The 24,998-nt window shown below is 36.0% G+C and overlaps 1 protein-coding gene across 1 annotated transcript in view; it reads right to left on the minus strand.

Moving 5' to 3' along the window:
* Positions 1-24,998, minus strand: part of LOC122816112 (myocardin-like) — a 573,216-nt gene that overhangs the window by 144,010 nt on the left and 404,208 nt on the right. Inside the window, exon 10 of the mRNA XM_044088880.1 lies at positions 23,416-24,165. Coding sequence (XP_043944815.1) covers positions 23,416-24,165 — 750 coding nt within the window. The remainder of the gene's footprint in view (positions 1-23,415; positions 24,166-24,998) is intronic.

Here is a 24,998-nt window from a genome sequence, read left to right on the forward strand (position 1 = left end):
GGACTACATATTCCTGGAAACATAACTGAAATGTTCCCAAACTACATGTGCACTTAAATGTAGTTGCTTGATTAAAAAGTAGTACTCAGTTTAACATGCTGATTCCACAAGCTGTCTGCACTGTAAAAGTTACATTTTATATTTTACTTGAAATTGACAGTCTCTAGAGCACATGAAAAGATACATATTACTTTTTGCAATATGTCATCTTTGCAGTTACCTCACACTTTGTACAAACTCACTTTGCAACTGATAGCTATTCATTTAAAATATCAGTTTAAATATTAAATGTGCCCTTGAAATGCTATTGACATTTTGACAAAATATAATCTGAACTGTAAAATGAATGACTTGAAAGAACTGAAGTAATGCATAGATTTCAAAGACAGTTCTTGACACTACAGTAGAAGTAAAAATGTTCACAAGAAAGAATTGAAATATTTTAGTCTTCCAGTTAAAATAGCTTACTGTCAACATTTTGCGATATCAGAAAGTTTGAAGAGCTACTAAATTACTATTATTTGTCTTTATAATGATTATAAGACAGTTGTTAGACTCTGCTTTGTTTTTATGAATTGTGACACATCTTTATGAGGAAAAGTGGACTCAGTTACTCACATTGGACTACACATTCTTAGAAACTCAACTGAAATGTCCCCAAATTACTTGTGAACTTAAATGAAACTGCCTGATTAATAAGCATAATTTACTTTAACAACCTGACTCCATAAGCTATCTGCTCTGTATATGCTACGTTATATACGTCACTTCCATATGACAGTCTCTAGAGCACACGAAAAAATACATATTATTTTTGCAACATGCTATATTTGCACTAACCATACATTCTAAACTAACTCAGTTGGTAGCTGACAAGTTATTTATTTGAAACATCAGTCTAAATATTAATTGTGCCCTTGAAATATTACTGCCATTTTGACAAAACAAAACTTGAATTGAAAAAGGAATGATTTGAAGAAGTGAAGTATTGTATAGATTTCAAAGACAGCTATTGACACTACAATATAAGTAGAAATGTATACATGCAAGGAAAAATTGAAATGCTTTACACTTTTAGTTAAAATAGCTTATTGTTAACTTTTTGCTTTATCAGAAAATTTAAAGAGTTAGGAAATTATTTCTAATTTGTCTTTACAATGTTTACTAAAGTGATGTTAGTCACTGACTTGTTTAATGGATTGCGAGTCATGTACAAGACGGACTACTGAATGTTATTTCTGTTTACCTATGTTTGCTGAATTTCCTTTAATAGTACTGATTTAAAACAAGGGAAAGAAAGGTAAGGGAAATCTCAGTTTTTGGTCAAGGGAGGAGAGGCTTAAACGTATTCTAACTGCCCCGAGAACTCTCTAAGATGCTCTAAACACTATTTGATTAATACTTACCTAAGGTAAGTCTAGATTACCATATGGGTCCCTACACATTCATTCTAGACCCAATGTGATTACCCCTTCTGGAAGCAGGAGGTGCCCTATGCAGCGGGGGAATTGTCAGGGTGAACATAGTTCATCCTTAGACTCTGCTTTGTAAATCTATAAATATGTAAAAGCACTGCATACTAGAATGTAGGGCGCCTCTACTCAGAGTCAGGATACCACTGATAAGCCATGTCTTTTCATAAGTGTATGTTGAAGTTGGTGAGCTGAAGAGTGAGAAAGTAAAGGAAGACAGTATACCTACAGTAAATTCATATTTCATTGGTAATCACTCCTTGTCTCCTACAGAGTCTTTTAAGTCAAATTATTTTAGTAATAATCTATTTGTTGTTGGCTTATTTAGTGTATGCTCCTCTGTTGCATTTAATTTATCCGAAATGACATATCTGACATGTTTGGGATCTCTTAAGGGTGACTAAATACTGGATATTTTCTAAGTCAACATAATTGTTTACACTACTAACATTCCATCCTGATATATAAAATACTAGATAATAATAATAGAATAATATAGAATTTCATATATCTTTTAAGAAAATTCTCCATATAATAATTTAACATATGGAGCTCAGTTGATATTGTTTGTTAAAGGTATGAGTGATAATCCAATAGATCTATCTTTATCTATTGGATTAGGAATTACTTTCATTCCATGTTTGATGGGAAATTCATATTTACTTATATTTGATATTTTAGAATTAATGTTTTATAGAAGTACTTTTTTAAAGCCTGACCAGAATTTTACCCTACTTGTATTTAAAGAAGAAAGAACATAAAATTACACTCCAAAGTTTACACATATAAAAATAACATTCAATGTTATCAGAGAATATGGTATAACTACTATAATCAAAATAAAAAAAAGAAGCAAAATGTTTCTTCCAACAATAACTTGAATTGGATTTAACATTCTTATCATTAAATACTAATGGCTTAAATAATGCAAATAAAAGATCAAACTTACTAAAATATTTAAATCTAAATAAGGCAAATGTAGTATTTATGCAGGAAATGCATTTTAAAACTAATGATAGCTTTAATTGGAACCCTAAGGACTATACAGTCTTAGTGCAATCCTCCTATAGAACAAAGAAAAAAGGAGTATCAATTCTCTGGAAGAAAAACATAATCACTCCAGAAGTTATTTATAAATATGGAGACAAAGAAGGTCTACTAGTGTTTCTTATAATTTAATTTAATAACAGAATATGGACCTTAACTAATCTATATTGGTTCCCAGGAATTGGAGCAGGAATGGTTAAAAACACCTAGATTTTATTTCCAACAATTATAAAGGAAATCTTATACTGGAAGGAGACTTTAATTGTACCTTAGAAGCTTCTGAAACCAAAACTTTTCACATAGCAACTATTTAAAAATCCTTAAAAAGATGGATTGATTCCTTTCGTTTAATAGATTCTTATAAAATAAAAGATAATAAATCCTTATTATTTTCCCATAAAGATAATAGATTTGGAACACAAACCAAATAGACAAATTATTCATAGTTCAAGATTTACAAACAAAAATCCTCAACTTCTCAATAGTTCCATGCCCCTTCTCAGATCATGACTCTCTGATAATGAAGCTCCAAATAGAGTTTAAACCTTTAATCATCTCAACTAGAATTCCATCATATATGATGAAAATTAAAGGATTCAGGCCCTGGATGTTGTCAGAACTACAATTATTTCTTAAAATTAATAATACAACAGAAATCAGTACAGTCATGGTTTGGGACTCATTAAAAGAGTATTTATTTGGTAAGACCCTTAGCTGGTACAAAAACAAAGTTAGAGAGTGGGAATCTGAATCATTAGACCTGGAAACCAGACTCTTGACAGCAAAATCTAAAAAAAAATAGAATTGTCCAGAACTCAAAAAAGAAATAGAGGAATTAAACAAAAAATATAATGAAATTCTAATACACAAAACTTGTCTAGCCTTGGAAAAATTAAAATAAACTCATTAGTCACCTCCCCAGATATCTACATAAGTTATCTACAATAATTAAAATACAATCTAAAGCAAATAACATTAGTAGTATATATCATGAAAAGAAAGGGAAAAAAGTATCAGATAGGAGACATCCTTGAAGCATTTTGGTTCCATTACATGGAACACTTCAAAAAAGAAAATTTAGATACCAACCAAATAAACTTGGATACAAACCTTATCAATATAAAAAAAAATTCCAGAAAACTTAAAACTAGACCTACAAAAACCTATATCCTACAATGAAATTGTTGACAAGGTAAAAGAAAGTAAATCTAACAAAGCTTCAGGGGATACATGGTATAATTACAGAAATTTACAAACTCTTCCCTTCGACAGTAATCTCCCTTTTTCAAAAAACTTTGCTAGAAGTCCAGTCAGAAGCAAAAATACCACCCTCATGGAAATATTCTCTCATAACACCAATTCTAAAGATAATAACCCATCAGACCTTTGCACCTCATACAGACCTATATCATTACTGAATAATGATTACAAAATATTCATGTCAATCCTAGCTAACAGAATGAAAATCCCACTTTCAAGACAATTAATAATGATCAAACTGGATTTTTATATAACAGGCACACACATGATAATATTAAAAGGAAACTTACTTTTATAGATTATGTGAATAAAGAAGATAGAGAAACACTTATAATTGGATTAGACATAGAAAAAGCCTTCGATTCCCTCAACTGAGAATCTCTATTTAAAACTTTAGCATTATTTTAATTTCCTCCTCCCTTCATCTTATTACTAAAAAATATTAATAACATAGCCTACATTAAATTAAGTCCTTTCACCTCAGAATCTATCCATATAACGAAAGGTACTAAACAAGGATGCCCCCTTTCTCCTATTTTATTTGTTTTGGCTATAGAAATACTTGCAGAAATAATACGCAATAATCCAAGAATAAAAGGAATAGAAGTCTATGACCAGTACATATCTAAAATAATGCTTTTTGCTGATGATATTTTATTAATCCTATCAAACTCCAGGGAGTCATTAGGAGAGCTAGAAGAAGTAATGGAAAAATGCTATAAGATTTCAGGTCTACACTTGAATAGATCAAAATCAAAATTTCTATTTTTAAATAAGAAAAAAGAACTACAAGTTACAGATAAATCAATCATAGATAAACAAGAACTTACGCTAAATTATTTAGGAATAGTGTTATGCAAAAATATAAACAAAACATGAATAAATTATAAAAACATTATTAAAACAATATAAATATATTTAGAAAAGTGGAACAAAATTATATTAACTTTTGAAGACAGATTGCAATGAATAAAAATGGTCTTATTGCCAAAAATACTATATGTAGCATTAGCAATACAGTTAATTCCTGAAAGATGCATTCTTAAAAAATAAACTCATGTTTAATAACATTTTTATGGTATCCCAAAAAGAGTGGAGTAGCTCTAACTCATCACATTAGACCCTGGAAACAAGGAGGATTGAACTTCCCAGAAAGAGAAACATATATAAAAGCATCCGTGCTTAAAACTACAATAGACTGTATAAACACAAATTATTTTACCAACTGGAAAGAATTAACAATGGCTATATTAACAAATAGGTTTATAAAATTTAATCTGTTAAAAAAAATGAATAGTAGACAAATGAAACAAACCCTGGTACATACTATGCATAAGTATACATTATAATATAACAAAACCTTCTAATACAACACTGATTAATCATTACATCAATTCCTTTAGGAAACTTATCAATGCAAACATAGATCTAAAACTTTTAACCCCATTTACCATCACTAAGAACTTTCCTCACAATATATATAGATATTATATATATATATATATATATATATATATATATATATATATATATATATATATAGGGAAACAATAACCTCCCGGGAACAAAATGGATTCTTATGCTGATTTCAGTGTGTAAATAAATTAAATGTTTTAGATGTACATATGATAAAATATTCCAACACAGGACTGGCTAACCTTACAAAGCATTCTAATGTACACTCAAGATTTATGCAGATTAATTAATAATTCCTCATTTAAAGATATTCCAAATCTAATATGTTTTCTGTATGAATTTACATATAATAGTCATGAAAAGAAAAATTCCATTTCAAATCTATATAAAGAGTTAATAACATATAAAACAATTCCCAAACCATCATACTGCCAGTTCTTAACAAAAGGTCAGTCATTGCAGTTAACAGAAGAAATTAAAACTAACATCTTACTATCAGTTAATTACACCTCTAATACACAGTACTGGAAAACATTTAACTGGAAATACTTGCATACAGCATTTTTAACACCAGAGAGAATTAAAAAGATCAGTACTACTACAAATGTTTTTTGCTGGAGGTGTGAAAAGTCAGATAAAGCAAACTGGATTCATATTTGTTATGAATGTAAGAAAATTAAATCATATTGGAATGGAATCAATCATTTTTTACAAGCTTTATTTAATGAATCCTTTACCTTAACTAAAGCATTCATTATACTAAATGTAAATGAAGGTCCCTACCTGAATAAGACAAATATGTATTTGTTATGGACAATACTTGCTATATCTAGGAAATGCGTAACCAGAAGGTGGCATTCAAATACACCCCTGACCTTGGAAGAATTCTACACTTTACTGAAGACAACTGCATTGATGGAAATAAAAGGCAAAGAACAATGAATCTATACCAGGCCAATGGTAAATAATCCTTGGAAGAAAGTTATATATTTGTTGGACACTGCAGTAATCAGTATTGTATTTCTGATAACTGATCTGTTAATTCTATATTTAATAACATACAGTGTATATAATTGAAAGTCAGGCTATTGTAAATATTGTATATAGTTGTTTAAAACGATATTTAAAAATATTATGTAAATGTTATTTTAATTGAAAATAAAAAAATTTTGAGGGAAAAATAAATATATAGAGATGAGTTCTGTCAGCCATCCTGCACCTGCCACTATTGGTCTAAACTTTGGGCTGAAGGTTAGTTTTTTGTCTGATGAAGCAATGTTGATCATTGCAAAAGCACTTACACTTTTTCATTAAACTGGTGGATTTTTTACTGCTGCTGCTTTATTTTGTTCAACTATTATGATGACTGCATTCCAACTACCTTCCATCTGGGTTTGTGTGTGTTCAGCCAATTGGCTCACCATTTGGGACTGTTTGAGCATGTTGGGATACATTACCTTTGTACTACTTCTTTTCATGTGAGGATGGTGGAAGGTACTGTGATAAATGGGGAGAATGTACAAGCTGGTATGAGCACAGATAGAGAATTTATGGATTTGCTTGCAAACCAGAATAATCCATTACTAGCATATGATGTAGCACAAAACAACCAAGAGATGACAATTAATAACAATAATGAAGAGGAGGTACATGTGTTAAAAAGAAACATTGAAAATTACTTGTTTAGATTTAAACGGCTTCAGTGCCAAAGATTTCACTTTGAAGCACGCCTAAACATGAACACTGTGCTGAGAGAACTTAGAGTCCTAAATATGCCCACATACGGCAACACGTACCTTAATTTCTTAGCACAGTGGCAAAAAATAAATCTAGAAACTAGTCGGGCATATATACAATTATTACTAGATTTTTTCAACCAATAGAGCACGATATGTGAACAGCAATGGGAACTGGTTTTGTTGTATGGGGAAGATGCCACTGACCTATACATGAATGAATTGACTGATAAAATACTTTGTTATGAAGTGAAACTTTTAGAACAAAAGAAATTGGCTAGAGACCTTACAGTTTTCTCTAACCAGCACGTATTTACATGGCAGAGGTCTGTGACTCAAGCAGAATAGTCTACAACCAATAGATATCAATGAACTGTGAGCACATCCAATGAGCCATCGGGAAATCTACATTTAGTCAATAAGCAGAGGAGAGGGCGTATCCCTTCACCTGAGCAATGAGAAAGGGTGAAGGAGGAACGTCAAATACAAGTGGATGTAACCAATGGTTGCAATGAGGAAGGAGATGTGACCAACCAGCAGCAAGGAGGGAGTATTCCCTCACCAAACCTAGTTCCCTCGGTATATTCTACACCAATGGAAATTCCTCCCAGTACAGCGATGAAGGAAGAGGCACAGAGTACATCTACTATGGCAATGGTCGTAAGGAGAAAAATTATCTTGGAAGGAAGACAACAGGTTTTTCCCATTCTACCACTACCCTTTCATGCAGGAAGGAGAAAATCAGTGGAACAAGAAGTGTTCAGAGGAGGGCAGAAATGGAAAGAAGCGCCAGGGTCAGTGCAGCTACAAACCATCAAAAAATGTAGGGACATGGTCAGGAGACCTAGTGTGGAACTTATCGAACCATGAACTTACAGCAGCAGAGTCATCTCTATTAAACAAAGGTTTGAGCTTTATACCATCATGTAAAATGGACATTAGTGAAATGCTTTTGTGTTTGATGATGTTTACATGTAATGTATCTCTAAAATTGGAATGTAAAGATGTAAATGAAGTTAGAAGTAAGCAATATAAAAAGAATAGCACTTTTCTGCCATTATTGCCACCCAACATTGATACTTTTCTAAAAGCTTGCAAAAATGCTGTTTACAGTAGTGGAAATTATTAGGTACTAAATGGAAATGGGCATAATTTATCTGTAAATGAATGACAAGCTCTGTATGATTTACAACATAATAATAGTATTGTGATACGTCTCTCTGATAAAGGGGGACCTGTTGTAGTTTTAAACTCTAGCTTTTATTATGAAGCAATGGGAGAAATGTTAGCTGATTCTAAAGTTTATAAAATTGTTTCAACAGCAATTGTGTATGATATGAAGCACCATATTTCTAAAGCTTTGCATTAATGTATGTGCATGGGTTTATTGAACAAAGAATTACTTCATTTTTTTCTGGTGGAAAAACACTTGATTCCTCAGATACATGGTCTCCCTAAAATTCACAAGGATCCCTTCAGCCCAAAGTTTAGACCAATAGTGGCAGATGCAGGATGGCTGACAGAACCCATCTCTATATATTTAGATGATGAACTGAAAGAAGTGTTGAATGATTTTGCATATATTTTGAGAGATGCTGAACATTTTTAGTGGACTTGTATGAGGCTACAAAAGGAATAGAAATGTTGAATAAGGGTTTAGTAGCCACACTAGATGTAGAATCACTGTTTACGAGCATACCTATTGATAAAGAGATAGACATGGTAAAATCAGTGTTACAGAGACACAGTAAGTTATCCCCTCAAAGAAAAGAGTTCTTATGTATGTTACTTGAAATTGTGCTTGAGCATAATATTTTTATGTTTAAAGAAACCTGTTATTGGCAATTGTCTGGGGTTGCTATGGAGACTAGTTGTGCCAATACTAATGCAAACCTAGTCATGGTCACCTGGGAACATAAGTATTTAACGTCTAACCCCCGGATTGCCTTTTACAGACGTTTTGTAGATGATCTTTTTATTCAATGGAAGGGGAGTGAAGAATATTTGAAGTCTTTCCATATTCAGCTTAATAACACCAGTGATTTTTTGCAGTTCACAATGAACTATTCTGCACATAATATAGATTTTTTGGATGTCACCATCTAAAAGGTAGATGAGGGATGGTCAACTAAATTTCATAGAAAACAATGTTATCGTCCAACATTTTTGCATTGGACCAGTTTGCATAATAAGCACATTTTTTCAAATATAGTTAAAGGGCAGGCAATGAGGGTATCATGGTTATGCTGTCAAGAGGAAACATATAAAAAATAACTTTCTAACCTTAAAACAGGATTTTTGAGTAGAGGTTATCCTAAACAAAAAATAGATAAAGCGTATTATAAGATAGATGAGGAAAGAAAAGGTAAAGCAAAACCATATTACTCTGATAGAGTAATAGGTGAAGGTCATGGTGAGAGAGATCAGAATAAGGGACCTTCTCAGACATCTCTGGTGTTGCCCTATACATCAGATGTTCAAAGGTTTAAAGATATTATACATCAGAACTGGCATATATTGCTAGTGGATGATGACACTGCAAGTATAGTGGGCACACAACCACACTTTACTTCTAAAAATAGAAAGAATTTAAAACAACAGCTTTGCTACCCAAGAATGACTAGAACATTGGTTAGCTTAAATATGGGTACTCATAAGTGTGGAAATTGTGCATGTTGTCAGTACATTGATGAATCCAGATTTTTTAAACATCCAGGGACAGGGCACCTTTAGGAATTGAGAACTACAGCAGATTGTAACACAAGTAATGTAGCGTATGTGGCCCATTGCAAAATCTGTTTTCAATTCTATGTAGGAAAAAACAATCCCCACCTTAGGGAATGTATCAGAGACCATATATATACTGTACTAGGAGAGGACAGGAATACAGTGCTTTAGCAAAACATACTCTCTCCAAAGGTGTAGAACATACATTCCTTTTTCAAGTGCTATATGTACAAAGTATAAGTGTTAGGATGGGGGATATAGTAAATTCAACAGAAAATATAGAAGTTCGTTAGATTTTGAGACTGGGAGCACATAGAGGGCTTGGTTTTAATGACTCTGTCCCTCTTAAACTGGTTCTAAAATCTAGAAAGCTGAAGTAATTCTAACATATTTCATTAGTAACATTGGTAGAATAGGTAATTCTTATTACATTATATATACTTTATGTATTTAATATTCTTATGCATATTTATGCATTAGAAATAGTTTTTAATAGTATTTATGCATAGGTATAGAATGATGTATATATGTTTATAGTATGCTGTTGCTTTAAAAGTATATGGAGTAATTAGTGTAATTAAATTGTAAAAGTGCTAGGATTGGTTAGTTTGAATTTGGTGAGTGAATATAAGCACTTAATGTGGATTAGTTTTTTGTCTGATGAAGCAACGTTGATCATTGCGAAAGTGCTTACACTTTTTCATTAAACTGGTGGATTTTTTACTGCTGCTGCTTTATTTTGTTCAACTATTATGACGACTGCATTCCAACTACCTTCCATCTCAGTTTGTGTGTGTTCAACTAATTAACAAATATTAGTACAAAATGGGAGTAAGTTAGACTCCCCATCTCAATGAGTCTAGGAAGGGTCTCAGCATTAATTAATAACTGCCATCACAATTCTTTCTACCTTGTGCTCCTTACATATACCTAACATTTTTTAAATTTTGTCAGTTCTGAAGAAGTTCTAAATATCATTAAAGAATGAAAGTGCTTAGCATCAGTTTTGCCTTCGAGTGTCTTTCTTTTAGTTTATAAGAAAGAAGTTTGTTTTATTAGTACAGTTCTTTGTTTACGTTAGTTATCACAGTTTGGTTTTATTATTTATATATATATATATATATATATATATATATATATATATATGTATGTATATATATATATATATATATATATATATATATATACATATCTACATAGATATATATAGATATATATATATATATATATATATATATATATACATACACGCATATACATACATATAGATATATATATATATATATACATATATACATACATACACATATATGGGTCCCCTACAGAATTTCAAAGCTTAAAACTTCAAAATTCATATGATCGAAGACCATATGATTGAAGTTTTAAAACTTTGTAATCCTGAACGGAAATCGGCATATAGTGCGGAACACGAGATTTCCCTTTTCCTCGCTGTAGTGCGATCTCAGAGTTGGTATATTAAGGTAATGGGGGTGGAGGGTGCAAGGGGGCTTGCCCCCACTCAAAAACATGTTTTGTGATGTGTTGACTGCTTTTTGGGGGGGGTTCTTAATTTCAAGATTCCAAGATCTCGAAGTTCTGAATTGAATATTCTGAATATCAGAATTTTGGTCTTTCAAATTGAGAAGTGAATCTATACATATATATATATATATATATATATATATATATATATATATATATATATATATATATAAAATACTTGAACGGCCATATCATCAAATTTCATTTTCATGAGACGAAAAATGCGCAAATGAAATAACCAAATGGTGAATTTTTTATAGGCAAGTAAACACTTCCCAGACTTTTACAAAACACACTCCAGAGTAAATAAAACCCACCTAGGTGGGGGGCTATGCCTCCCACACACCTCCAACTATGTATACCAACTCTGGGTTTGCACTACAGTGAGGGAAAGGGCATGTTGGGCAAGCACTTGCCCTGGGAAAAATTTGCTGTTTGAGTATTTTGTTTTTGCGATTCTCATTTCACAAAAATAAAATTTGATGATATCGCCATTTGAGTGTTAGAAGAGGATCCATTTATATAAGTATATATATTTAGCTGTATCTATCTATCTATCCATCCATCTATCTATCTATATATCCATCCATCCATCCATCCATGCATCCATCCATGTTTCTGTATCATTTTTTCAAAGCTAGGTTTGACTGAAAGAAAAACAGTAGGTACAAATATCTGAAAGCACATTTGACTGAAAAGCCATTTAGTGGAAAACATTCTGCACAACATGTGTACCACAGGAAGCTTTTGTACCCCCTACTTACCAGTGGAGAAAAGAAAAAACAGCAGAAACAGTGAATCAGTGTTGGTGCACAAACATTTGCAAACGTGGGGATAATGCATTAATGTAGGTATTGCTAGTCTAAGCAAAATCTTTTAAATTATGTCCCTACTCATACCTCTCAACCTGCAGACATTGAAAATAGGAACAAAGGCCCTTGAAAGGCAGGTACATCCAACCAGAAAATGGAGTCTAATTAGTATGAAAGTTGAATACTAAATAGCACATAACTGTTCCTGTTTCCAGTAAGAATGTGGGATGTTAGTCAGAAACACATTTAAAAAGCAGATTGACAAAAATGATGGAAAATATAAGCACATTATCAAAGGGACGATTTAAAATCTATAGACCTTAATGAACTGTATTGCAAAATTCCGCCACACAAGGTAATTTATTTCTGCTTATGAAAAATGGAGATGTAAAATGTGTGTCTCCATTCTTTAAATTATTGGTGACACTACTATTTTGGTCATACAGTCTGCTTTTCTGTGTACTAAACAGCTTCAAAAATCACGTTTGATGGAGGGATTCAGAAAATTGTGTGAAGTCGTAAATCAAATCTAAACATAACCCTGAATCAAGACTCTTGACAAACATTTTGTCTGTGTATGTATGCTTGCATATGTGCCTGTGCATGCCTGCATGTGTGCGAGTGTGTGCATGTATCCTGTTGCCAAGCATGTGTGAGATCAAATTATTAGCAAGGTAGTGAGAAGAATGAAGTAATAACAGTTGGGATGGGGAGGGAGAGAGGTTTGTTTGTCACTGAGCATTTGTAACTTGACATGGCAAGAGTGAATATGAGAATGATTTGAAAGTGAAATGTATTAAAGAAGTAGCATATAGCAAAGATGTGAAGTGTTTATGTGTGTCCACAGTGATTGCATACAGCAGATCAAGGTTTAGTTTAGGTATCAAACAAGCTATCCTACTCCTAGATGTATTCCTTTGAGGATGAATGATTTTTTTGTATGTGTGTGTAACGGGTGTGTGGGGGGGGGGGGTCTTGCTTGCCTGCTAAAGGACCTGGCCTGCAAATTACTCTTTAGTCTCTAATATTTAAAGAGGTATGTATGTGGTAAAATAGAAGACATCTGGATAAGTTTGTTTGCCTTAGAACAGAAATACTGTGACAAGAAAATATTATCATAACCAAGTGGCTGTTCTGGCAAACAAAGGGAGAGAACTAGGCATCAACAATGTTTTATAAGTATGAACCACACATAGTAAATGTGATGTTAGCGTCTTTCATAGGTAGTAAATGTTCTACATTTTTTCCCATTTGTCACAGTATGAAACAGTGTAGTGTTCACATTTGAATATGGAAGGCTGGCTAAGGCTGTAGTTTCTTGCTTTGCTTGTTCAAGCTATATTATAGATTCATAAAAGTTACTTGGATAATGGCCCTAGAGCCTTTACAAACCTAGCCATGTTATACCCTTATTCCCTAATTGGTCTGGGTTAGATGGTCATATTTGCAGAGTGAGTCTATGATCAGCACCAACTGCCCCTGTCCATGAGAGACATAGGTGCCACCCAGGGTGAATTTATGGTCACCCATCCAATAGTCTATGTTGCACTTGAATAGGGTTATTGAGGAGCTCTGCTTCATGTGAACTGGGAGTTTATTCTAGAGGAGTGGCAATATCTGTGAGACATATCTGTCTCTCCAGCATGATCTGTTGATGCCATAGGATCCCTGGAGTGAGTGACTCTTGTCTGATTTGATTTGCAGATGTGCAGCATTTCCATTAGCTTTCAACCTCTTAAAGTAAGAAATCTGGACAAAGACATAAACAATGGAGGGGGGGCTGAAAAATAGGGACAATTTTAAATATTGTTCTTACAAACATAGAAAGTTGACAGAAAAACAGGTTTTGCATTAACGTGAATTTTCTGATGGGTATGAAGTCTTAAACTCAAATGTCTGTCATTATTTTCTGACTTTGATACTCAATAATTTGTCAGTGATTTGCCAGAAAACCATAATTTTATGAGAAATGCACCAAAACTGAGAAGCAAAAATCTGGACATTCTGTGGAAATCTGGACAGCTGAGAGATATGATTAGGGCAGGGTCAGAGACTGCTCTGTAGGCCAGGTGCAAGTCACCTCTCAGCAGCCTGTAGGATACAGAGTATGGTGACTGGGCTTTTAGCCTTTCCATGCAGGTTATGTTTTGGAGGCCTTGAGTTTTCTTGGTGAGAAACCTCTGTGGTCTTTCCAGCTGCTGCAGTTGTCTGGTGAGGTACATGGAAAAGGGGAGTGTTGTACTCTGTTAGTGGTCTGATGACGGTCAAGTACAGAGGAGTTATAAAATTCTTTATCTTGATTGCAATGCCCTTACGTATGATATGCACAATGTAGAAGGCTTTCCTTACCACTGTAAACACATGGTGATTGAAGTTTAGCTTGCTGTCAGCTTGTGTTCCCAAATCTTGTACCACTGGGTTTGAGCTTAGGTGGGAGTTGTCAATGTTGTAATTTGCAGGGACTTCCTCTTTGCCAAAGGGGATATTAATGCACTTTTTTGCTTTTTGCATTTAGTTTTAGTCCATGATTTAGGCACCAGTCTTTTGTCTGTGTTAGCCCCTTTTGTAATATGTTAACATCATTTGGGGACTCACTGATTGTGCCCAGTTTGCAATCATCAGCAAACGTGGTAAGCCACAGGCCATCTACTTTCACCTGGTCTTCTGAGAAATACATTTCAAACAGCAGAGAGCACTGGTAACTGGTCTGCTGGTAGAGGTGGAATCCCCAACTTTGACAGTATGCATTCTGTTGGTGAGTCATTTGGCTACCCAAATAGCAAGGTATGGGATTATCCCCAGCTGGGAGAGGTTCTCAATGATACCGGAGTGGGGGTTGTGTAAGAACCTGTGGCTAAGCCAAGATAGGAAGTATGCACTGTTTTGCCTTCATCCAGGGCTTTGATGACATTCTCAAAGACGTCCACCAGGTTCAATAAGCATGATCTACCCTCATGATATTTATGATGTTGCTAGCTGTACTGCTTGAAGCTGATTCAAGTTGTTCTGTTTTTTGGGGGTGGTGGGTTGGTGGTGTCACATGACTGGTCTGCCTGCATCTCTGAACTTCTCCAAACTGAGTTATTCTTCCTTGTGACGGAAGTGGGTATGTAGTGAAATGCACTACTCCACTACCACCTTTTTATATTATAACTGCTAGATTACTTGTTTGCCCTATACATGGTGTAACAATATTGTGTTGTAGCCAAATGACTGTCCTGGTAAGCAAACGGAGACAGATAAGCCTCAAAAAAATTTTAGTGCACACTGTGCTGTGAGTTTCCTTTCTAGTTCTTAAAAAATGGGTTCCCTCTATGAAACTCTGACTTTCTGAAAGTCTACGCTTCAAGAGAACCAAAAAAAAAAAAATGCTTGAAAACCATGAGATTAAAAAACTCCTTATTTTTTTTTATGGGGGATGCCTTGCAACCCCTGATGTGGGGGTCAAGCCTCTCCCCTCCCAAAACTTATATGTACTAACTCCTAGGTTGCCGCAAGTAGAAGAAGGGTGAAATCTCTTAAGAAAGTGAATGATTGCTGACACACAATTTCCTATGGAGAAAAGCATTCGGTTTTGCGCTGTTCATCTTTTTTTTTTGCTGTGAGCTACTGAAGCTCAAGGAATTTCTCTTTGAGATTTTACAGGAAAAGCCTGAAAATGTTCCACATCTTGCCGATTTGTGAGCTAACAGAATACTGGCTATCACTGTAGTTTCTTTAATTGTCTTGCTTATTGGTACTGCTGTTGATGGCATAGTATTCATTTGTTGTTAACTCACTTCTACCTATATTGCTAAAGCTGACTGAAGTTGCCTTTTTTTGGTCATAAACATTAAGAGAACTGCACAGGGCACCAGGTGACCTAGCTACAGCTTTGCTTTATTGGTATGGATTTTGCTGTTACCAGGTGTCTGACATGGCCTGCTAACTAATTACTATGCCCCTATTGTGCTCTGACAACAAAATGAATGTGGAAATTCCATTGTACATTATTACCTAGCCCTCAAACCACCTGACCCTACTAAATTGTATAGCCCTATCAGATTCAAACCTAACAGTAAAAGTGTCCAGCCGGTCCCTAACACTAACCAGCGCCTTCATTCCCTAACCAGAGTCCTCTTTCCCTAACCCTAACCAGAGTCCTCTTTCCCTAACCTTAACCAGAGTCCTTATTCCTTAAAACTAACTAGTGTCTTCATTTCCTAACCCTAACCAGAGTCCTCATTCCCTAACCCTAACCATAAAACTCTTCTTCTGCTCCTTAAAGCTAAAGTTCCCAATCACTGCTTACCCCTAAAACTCCCCTCCTGCTCCTTAAGCCTAATTTCCATGATTACTCCCTAACCCTAAAACTCCAACCCCCCCTCCCTAAACCTAAAGTCCCTATTGCTCCATAAACCTAAACTCTTCCACCTCCATAAAACTAAAATCCTCAATTACTGGCTAAAGCTAAACTTCACACCTCCACACTGTCCCTAAAGTCCCCAAAGCCTCCCTAAACCTAAAACTTTACTCCCTTCCCTGATCCTAAACTCTCCAGTAATTCTCATACCTAAAACTCCACTCTCCCACCCCCCAACTCTAAACTCCTCTCATCACTCCCCCACCGTACCTCCTCTCTTGCTGCCTAACCCCAAAACTCGTGTCCCACTCCCAAAACCTAAATCACCCTCCCGACTATTGCCTAACAAACTTAGCTACACACTTACTTCTTCCCTATGCCTGTCTCAGTTACCTTGCATGAACTCAAATAATATACTTAGGCAAGAGGTGGTAGCTGCACCCTGTCCAAATGGCTGCAACACATTGCCCTAACTCACTGGTCAAGTGGCAGCCTGCGCAAGCTAAAAGACAAATGAGCCTCTAGTTGTGAGACAGTGATCTTCAGGCACCTGGGTCTTGGGTATTTGCAGTAGATCCATCAGGAATTATACCCAAGTCTGCTAAATGCAATTTCATGCTATTATCATGATTTTGTTACAATTCTTTGGTGCTTCTATGTTTAATTAAAATGAAAACAGTCTGAGTGTAGAACAATGAATAAAACAAATGGGTGGTTTTACAGATGGGATATATAAGAAATACAATTTATGATGAACCAATTTGGAGCCTAAAGTAAAATTCCATGAACTCTCCAGTTTTACAACACTCTTGACAGTTTATATTTTAGTATTTTATGGTATTTTCCTAGAAATCGAAAATCAGGGTCCTTGGTGATTTGTCAGGTTGTAATTTATTACTGCTGAAATGTAAGGGCTGAGAAAACATTGCAGGTTGTGCTACAGATTACTGACGGAATTTACCTGCAGTTTTGTTTGTTTGTTTTTATTTAAATGTGTTGACTAGGACAGTGCACTGATATCAGAGGACCTATTTTAGATTTCAGCCGTGGTGTGCAATACACAGAAAGATAAACAAAGAGCATGGATATATAAACGTCCAGTATATGAACTTAATGCATATTAATCAATGTAAAGTCACAAACATTTGGAGAAAATAAGCTGAGCTTTATGTAATACACAGAAAGACAAACAAAGAATTTAGGTAGTGCAAACTATACAAGTAGAAGCATAAAGACACATCAGTCATTGCTGTATTTCAAGACATTCTGTGGCGTTGAGAGAGAGATCTCTCTGACTATGTCCTAGTTGACTCACGTTCAAATAACAGCTTGGACACCAGTAGGCTCTGGCAGGACAGCTGGCTGCTAACTCGTAATGGGGGAGGAAGTGGCTCATCACATGGTAGAACGCTAGCAGGAGTACTACATGTTTTCACTCTGTGGAACACAGGAATATCGAGCCTACACTTCTGTGTGCAGTCACTCTATTAGCTGAGGGGTATCTTCAGAGGGCAGCTATAGTGGATCTCTGAAAAACAACTGCAAGGAAGGAGGATGCTATGCCAACAGAGAGGGCATGCCACCTTGCAGGACCAGCAAGGATGGCCTGCTCTCCACTACCCAACTCTTGCTGCAAGTGGCTGGGGTCATGGGGAATTCTTGTACAGCAATGAAAGGGATGTAGGGCTTTCTATTGCCTGGGAACAAAGGCTCCCTTGATGGTGAAACAAATGGGCTGAATGGCTATAAGCAGAGGAGCCTTCGGGCCTGGCCTTTCCTGGGGCAAAAAAAAAAATCATTGTTGTGTTTTAGATACTGGGCAAAAAAATATGATACCCGCAATTTATGAAAAAGATTGTCTGTGATATGTGATAATAGTAGTTGGTTGCAGGTTCTTTTAAGGAAATTGTTGATTTGTATCTGAAAATGTTTGTGAGAATGAGAGTTTAGATTCATAGATTAGTACTAAGATAATTGCCCTTGTATTATCCCATGTCAGAATAAAACTTTGCTCTTTGTGTCTGTAAGGTAAATACCTTAACCTTTATGCCAACCTCCCAGACTCAGATTAGGCAGGATGCAAGAGGTGGTAAAAAGTGGTCCTTGTATGAGGCGGTGTGGTGTAATTGTAGGATCCAGTTTCCATGGAGCAGGTAAAGAGTGGCTGGGTGGAAGAGTCCATCAGATAGCTAGATGCATGAATTCTGTAATAATGTTAAGCATGGTTATATGGTTTAGGTTATATCACTGTACATAAAGCAGCTACAGTGTGCTGGATTTATTAGAAAGTGCTTAAGGGCTTTCTTGAAATCCAGAAGATATAGGGTGTTTCTAATACCTCATGGAATGGATTGCCAGGTTTTAGGGATAAAGACTGAAAAACTATGCGTGCTGCATTTGTTGGTTGAGGCTGTGGAATGTAGTGCAGAGGCATGAGTTGGATGAAACCTGAGGTTGTAGTTTGTCTGTCCAGTGATAGTATTACTATTAGGCAGAAGAAGTGACTTTAGAAATAGGAGGTCTCTAGTGGATGTGTAGTCAATTTACTTTCTTGAGAAATAGGCAGTGATGCTTGGTCCTCTGTGCTATTTCAATGAGGTATTTCTGAGTCTATATCATTTGAACTAAAGCTCATGTCATCTAAACCCATTTGATCTAAAGCTCACGTCATCCAACACATTTGATGAAAACTCATTTCATTTAAAGGTCATTTCATCTTAACTCATTAGATCAAAAGTTGTAGAAGTCTATAGATTCTGATGGTGTTAGTTTTTGTCATAGGAGTTATTATGGAAGTGAGTCTAGCAGGGCACGGGTTCCCAAAGAGTGCACCGCGGTGCCCTGGGGACCCGTGGCTTCCTCACAGGGGCACCACAAACTAATAAGCTTAGATTTAGTGACTTCAGTCTTTAGTGATTTGCCAGAAAAATCACACATTTTATGGCTGTAAAGACTATACTAAACATATAAGGCAAAAATCTGGGCAGTTGTGAGTTTAACATTTATTGTTTTTATACATATTAAAAGCTATTTTGACCAATAAACACCAGTCAGCGTTATTCACCACTAATATTAGTTTAAAAAAATTCTTAACTCTGAATGTGTTACAGACCTTTCCAGAGTGGATCGTGGATTCATTGACTTTTTAAATAAAGACTCAAAATGAGGAACGCAAATTCACTTATGCGCATGAGCAACAAATCTTGGTCTACCTCAGCAGTCAGGGGGTAAAGGCACAAAGCCAAACAACAAGGGACTACGGTCAGAAATTAGTGACAGTTTTTAAGTATTGTATGTATTCACTTAGAAAGTGTTAACAGGCCCTAGGTTTTATTCTAAGAATGAAAGATAAGAAATTAGTAACTCTTAACATCTAGCATCATTTTGTGGTTACAGTCATTAAATATTTGCCATAAAATTAAATATTATGATGAACAGATAAAAATGATGCAAAGTCAGTGACAGTTAATGATTATATATGTATTGACCATGTGTGGTGTTCAGGACTTAGCTTCTATGCGTCGCTCTATTCATTGCTGGGATAGGTTTCTACTTCTTCAAATCAGTCTCCAGAGCCACGGACAAGGGTAAGGTGGTCCACACAGCCTATCTAGACCTTGCCAAGGCCTTTGACACCATCCCCCACTCTGGAATCATAGATAAACTTACTAAGCTGGGCATTAATCCCTACGTCACCCAATGGGTTTCTAACTGGCTTACTGATAGAACCCACACTGTAAAAGTAGCTGACTCCAAATCCAGCTCCAGACAAGTGGAGTACCTCAGGGTTCAGTCCTGGGACCGCTCTTGTTTGGCATCTACTTCTCTAAAGTACAGGCCAACACTAAGGGACTCTGGCTAACAAAGTTTGCAGATGACTGCAAACTGGGAACCATTATTGAATCCCCAAATGATGTGGATACTCTACAAAAGGGCCTTATAGAAACAGTTGCTTGGTGCCAGAGCCATGGGCTCAAGCTCAATGCCAAGAAATGTATAGTCATCCCTTTTGGGAAAAAAACATGTATCCGTGAATTACCATATAGGTGGCAGTACACTAAACACCAAAAGTGTGATAAGAGACTTAGGGACACAGGTGGACAGTGGTCTCGCCTTCGATAACCACATCGCCACAACAGTCAGGAAATCCCTCTGTGTGGTACACCTCATCACTAAGGGCTTTTCATCCAGAAAAAAGGAGGTCATTGTCCCACTTTACTCATCCCTTATTAGACCCATTATACAATACGACGCTCCGTTTGGTATGTACCTCTCAAGACATCTGCAGCAACTGGAAAGGCCGCAGAAATACCTCACTAAAAGAATCACAGGCCTAAAGCAGATGCCCTATGCTGACCGCCTTAAAAAACTCCGGCTATACTCTGTCGCATATCGTCTACTCAGAGGCGATCTCTGCTTAACATACAAGGCCATGTCAAACCCAGAGCTGTTGGACTTGCTACACTTAAAGAAATCCCAATCCCACAGAGCCACATGCTCCAGGGATCTAAATCTTGTCATCACAATAAACAAAACATGCTGGAGGGATAGGTTCCTGACCCAGAGACTCCCCAGACTCTGGAACAGATTGCCCATACATGTCAAGCAGAGTGCCTCTTTGGCCCTCTTCAAAAGGAACCTTGACGATTGGATGGGAGAAAGGAAATTCACCCCAGGGATCACGGCAGTCACCCTGCTAGACAGGGGTCCAGGGAAGTAAATAGTGTGGGAAGAAATAGCCAGGGAATTGTTACGGCTAGGCTTGTATAGGCCCTAGGGCTGATAGCCTAGTACCAACCTATGAAGTTGATAAAAGGGGTAACCTGAAAAAAAAAATGAATGAGAACTGTGTGCCCTGTGTGGCACTGTCGTTTTTCTTCCTTTACAATTAGACGTCATTGTTCCTCATGTTGGGCTTTTCTCAACTACCTTTTGGAGAAATATTCATTGGTTAAATGCCTAAAATGACAGCAATGGCAGCTTTTGACAAATGCACTACCTAACAATTAAATGAAATCTGCTGTCTGCTAGTAAATAATACATTTCAGATCAGGAGCTTCTTCTACTCTCTTAGAAACAAGAGCAATGTTAATCTACACAGATCTTCTTTCAGTCTGTCTATGGCAGGTATTCTATTTTCAAAATCCACACCCACAGCATGGAACAACTTTTAAAATGAGATTAAAAGCACACTGCTTCCCTTTACAAATTTAGATAATCTCTGAGAAAAAGCACCTGATATAGGTTATTAAGTGTTCCTCCACTGGTAAACCAGGAAGTGGCAAAAGCTTCCCATTATTACAAGATGGTTACTAGTTACTAATAGTTGTTTTTTGTCTTTGTGGCTTTTCCCGGTTAGGGGTCGCCACAGCGGAACTCCGGTCCGCTAATGATTGGCAGTAGATTTTTATGGTGCCGAGTTGCCAGCCCGACGCTCAACCTTCAGCAAAGGCACACCCATTCATGCATGTCTTTTGGAGGCCACTCGACCATGGGAGGACATGCAGACTCCACACAGAAGGCACTCCAGCCGAGAATCGAACAGGAGAACCTCTTGTGAGGCAACAATGCTACCGCTGTACCACCGCGGCTTGACTTACTAGTAACTAACAGTAATGGCAGCTATTTGTTTCTGTACCCCACAGATCCCCAGTGATAGGCAGGTTTTCATTTGATTTTCCATAAACAGTAAGAAAACTTGCTTTCTCAGACCACAAGTATGCGAGTTATGAGACTGACTTGTTCTTGGAGATTAATATCGGAACACAGAACAGAAAAAATGTCTATCAGAAATAATTTTTTTCCACAAGGACATCCTGTCTAGGAATATGTAATTTGAACTTATATTGGATATGTGTGAAGCTTAGGTCTTACAGTACTTAGAAATGTGGAAGGAAATATTTTGAGACATGCTTCAAAACTCTGGAATGGTAAAATAAAACATTTCAAATACATCTTAAAATTGAAACAAAGCCCACATGTTAACATCACTGCAATATTTAGATGTGCATAAAATGAAGGTGCTTTTTTTATACTTTTATGAAAAAGCAGGAATATATTGGCAAGAAAGAAGTATACTGCAAAGTGCTTGGGGACACTGTAATATAAGCAAACAGCAAATACATATACTTAAAAAGAAGTTTACAAGTCTTGTTGATTTATTTGTTTAACATTTTTATTTACTTAATGTTGAGGGTGCGCTGTGTTAAAATGTATTTTTCCAATACCCATACAATCACTTTCATAAAGTATACGTGTTAGAATTTGATGGGGGAGGGTGCCTTGGGAAAACCTGGATTCAACAAGGGAGCCGAGAATCGAAAAAGTTTGGGAACCACTGTAGCAGGGGATGTGTAGACTGTAATGATCAGCATTATGTTGTTCCTTCAGAATTGCAGATGATTGTGTTTTTGCTCCAGCACTGACTCACTTGTGTGGCATATTTTTATATTTCTCTGATGCTGTGTGACCATGGAGTTAGTATATATAAGTAAGGGGTTGGTGCCCCCCCTGTAAAAAAAACATTTTTATGCTATATTTATTATGAAGTACGCTTTTGATGAAATGAGTTTTTGATCAAGTGGTCTTGATCAAATGGGTTTAGATGAAATGAGCTTTAGATCAAATTATACAGACCCTTGTCTCTATAGTTTAATGTCAATGTTTACTCTGCTCAGACAACTAATTGCCATACACTATTTTCAGACACATCCAGGTGATGTGATGTTTCAGACTTCACATTTTATAATTAAGGAATGTTGGTTTCATGTACATCTGTATTTGTTTATTACATTATTTGAGTAATCTTATTTATTGTTACCATTTACTGTTTGTCATATATTTTATGTGTAATTATATTTATATTGTTTTGTTTTGAGGTTAGGTATAGGCATGTTAATGAAGTTTGCTTTGATTATATGTCATGGATTATATTCATCTGTTTTGATTTAACTTTTATTACAACAGCATGATTTCCCTGAAGAGCTAAAGTACAGTGTAACATATTAAGATAACACTCTGGGAAATATATAAAAAAAAAAAATAGCAATGTATAAACTCACCATTAATTCTCCACAGGTTGCATCCCTTGGGGGTTCTTGTGAGTCCTGACTGCAGAGTGATGAATGGTTGTTTAAATTAAAAAGGAAGTGACTACCAACTGAAGATGATTCTGGACTTAGATAGGCTTCTGGTGAAAGTTCAGTCCCCACAGTCATGCAGGGAGGTATGGCTATAAAATTTTCTGAGCTGTTACGGGAAAGATGCATCTTTCGCCTGTTTTTAAGTCGCTTTTGCATCTCTAGTTCAACCTTCAGGTCCTCGGCCTGCTTCTGTTCTTGTTGAAGTTTCCATGTCAGGTTATCAATGACCTTTTGCTTTTCTAACAAGATGCTGCTTTTGCTGCTGTTTTGAGATGCTTTACTTTCTAAACCATTTGTTAGGCCCTGTACTGACCCATTGTTTGTTATGCCTGATAGAACCTGAATTGGTGACACTTCCATGCCATCTGGGAACCCACCAGTTGGGTCTGGTGCTCGTATAGAAGGCTCACTAGCAGTAGGTGAAAGGCTTGGTGGTGAAATGGTTCTGAATGTACTAGTTACACTGGATCCAGTACTCTGAGAGTTCTGCACATAATTTGACATGGAAGGCATTTCTAAAACAGAGCTGATGAGATTATTACTGGTGATGGGAACTGGTGGTTGCTTTGTACGAGCAACTTGGTCAGACTTTAGGCGTTCCAGCAGGGCAGGCTTTGTACCAGACACTGGCAAACCACGTTTCCTAAGTTGTTGTCGTAACTCAGAGACCTTAAAAAAATATATAGTGTTAGTCCTTTTCCTCTGAACATGCTTCCAAACTTCATTAAAACAGTCCACTAAAACTGTAGTGTGTGAAAAATTATAAGAATCAATGAAAGTTTGTTGTTTTGTAATCTGTTAAACAACGTGAGTTTCATTTATTCTAGTGTGCTACCAAGCTCATTATTGGGTCAGCCTTGGTGGACTTTGCTAAGAACAATGCCATAACAGTAAATCATGTTTCTATATACAAAGGAGAAAAGTTGTTAAGTGCCATTATGATCTTTGCATTTATGTTCTTAAAGGTGTCCCTGAATAGCATTGCAAACAGTTATAATTCAAAATCCCCATCTCACTGTTTTATAGTATCACACAGACTCCTAGGCCTCTGAAGTAAATTCCCTCAATCCACACAAAACTATTTGGTATCTGGTTAAGAACAAAATGGACTACTCTGGCACTAATTCAAAGCATTGGAAGTTTCATGCAAAAGTGCACAATGAAAATACTGATTTACTTCTTTTTGCAAGGAAGGACAAGCCCTATATTCATCCCCCAACCGCATGTAGCGGGCTTCACCCACTCCTCCACCCCCATCCCATTATTTTACTTTATGTTCACTGTAATGAAAGGAGAAAAAAAGGTTTAAAAAATTGCAGTTCAACCAAAGTGAATAAACATTTACCACATCAATAAACAGGAGGGGGGGCATAAATAACTACATTACTCAAGCAATAACAAAATGAGTAAGGCACTCACTCTCAAAGCACATGGAAAGAAAATCTGCCTCATAAATGCCTTGTTATTATCCTACACTTCCTGTACATCAAAAAAAAAAAACA

Source organism: Protopterus annectens, chromosome 1.part1, assembly GCF_019279795.1.
Source record: "Protopterus annectens isolate FY-2018-M chromosome 1.part1, PAN1.0, whole genome shotgun sequence".
Lineage (NCBI taxonomy): Eukaryota > Metazoa > Chordata > Ceratodontiformes > Protopteridae > Protopterus > Protopterus annectens.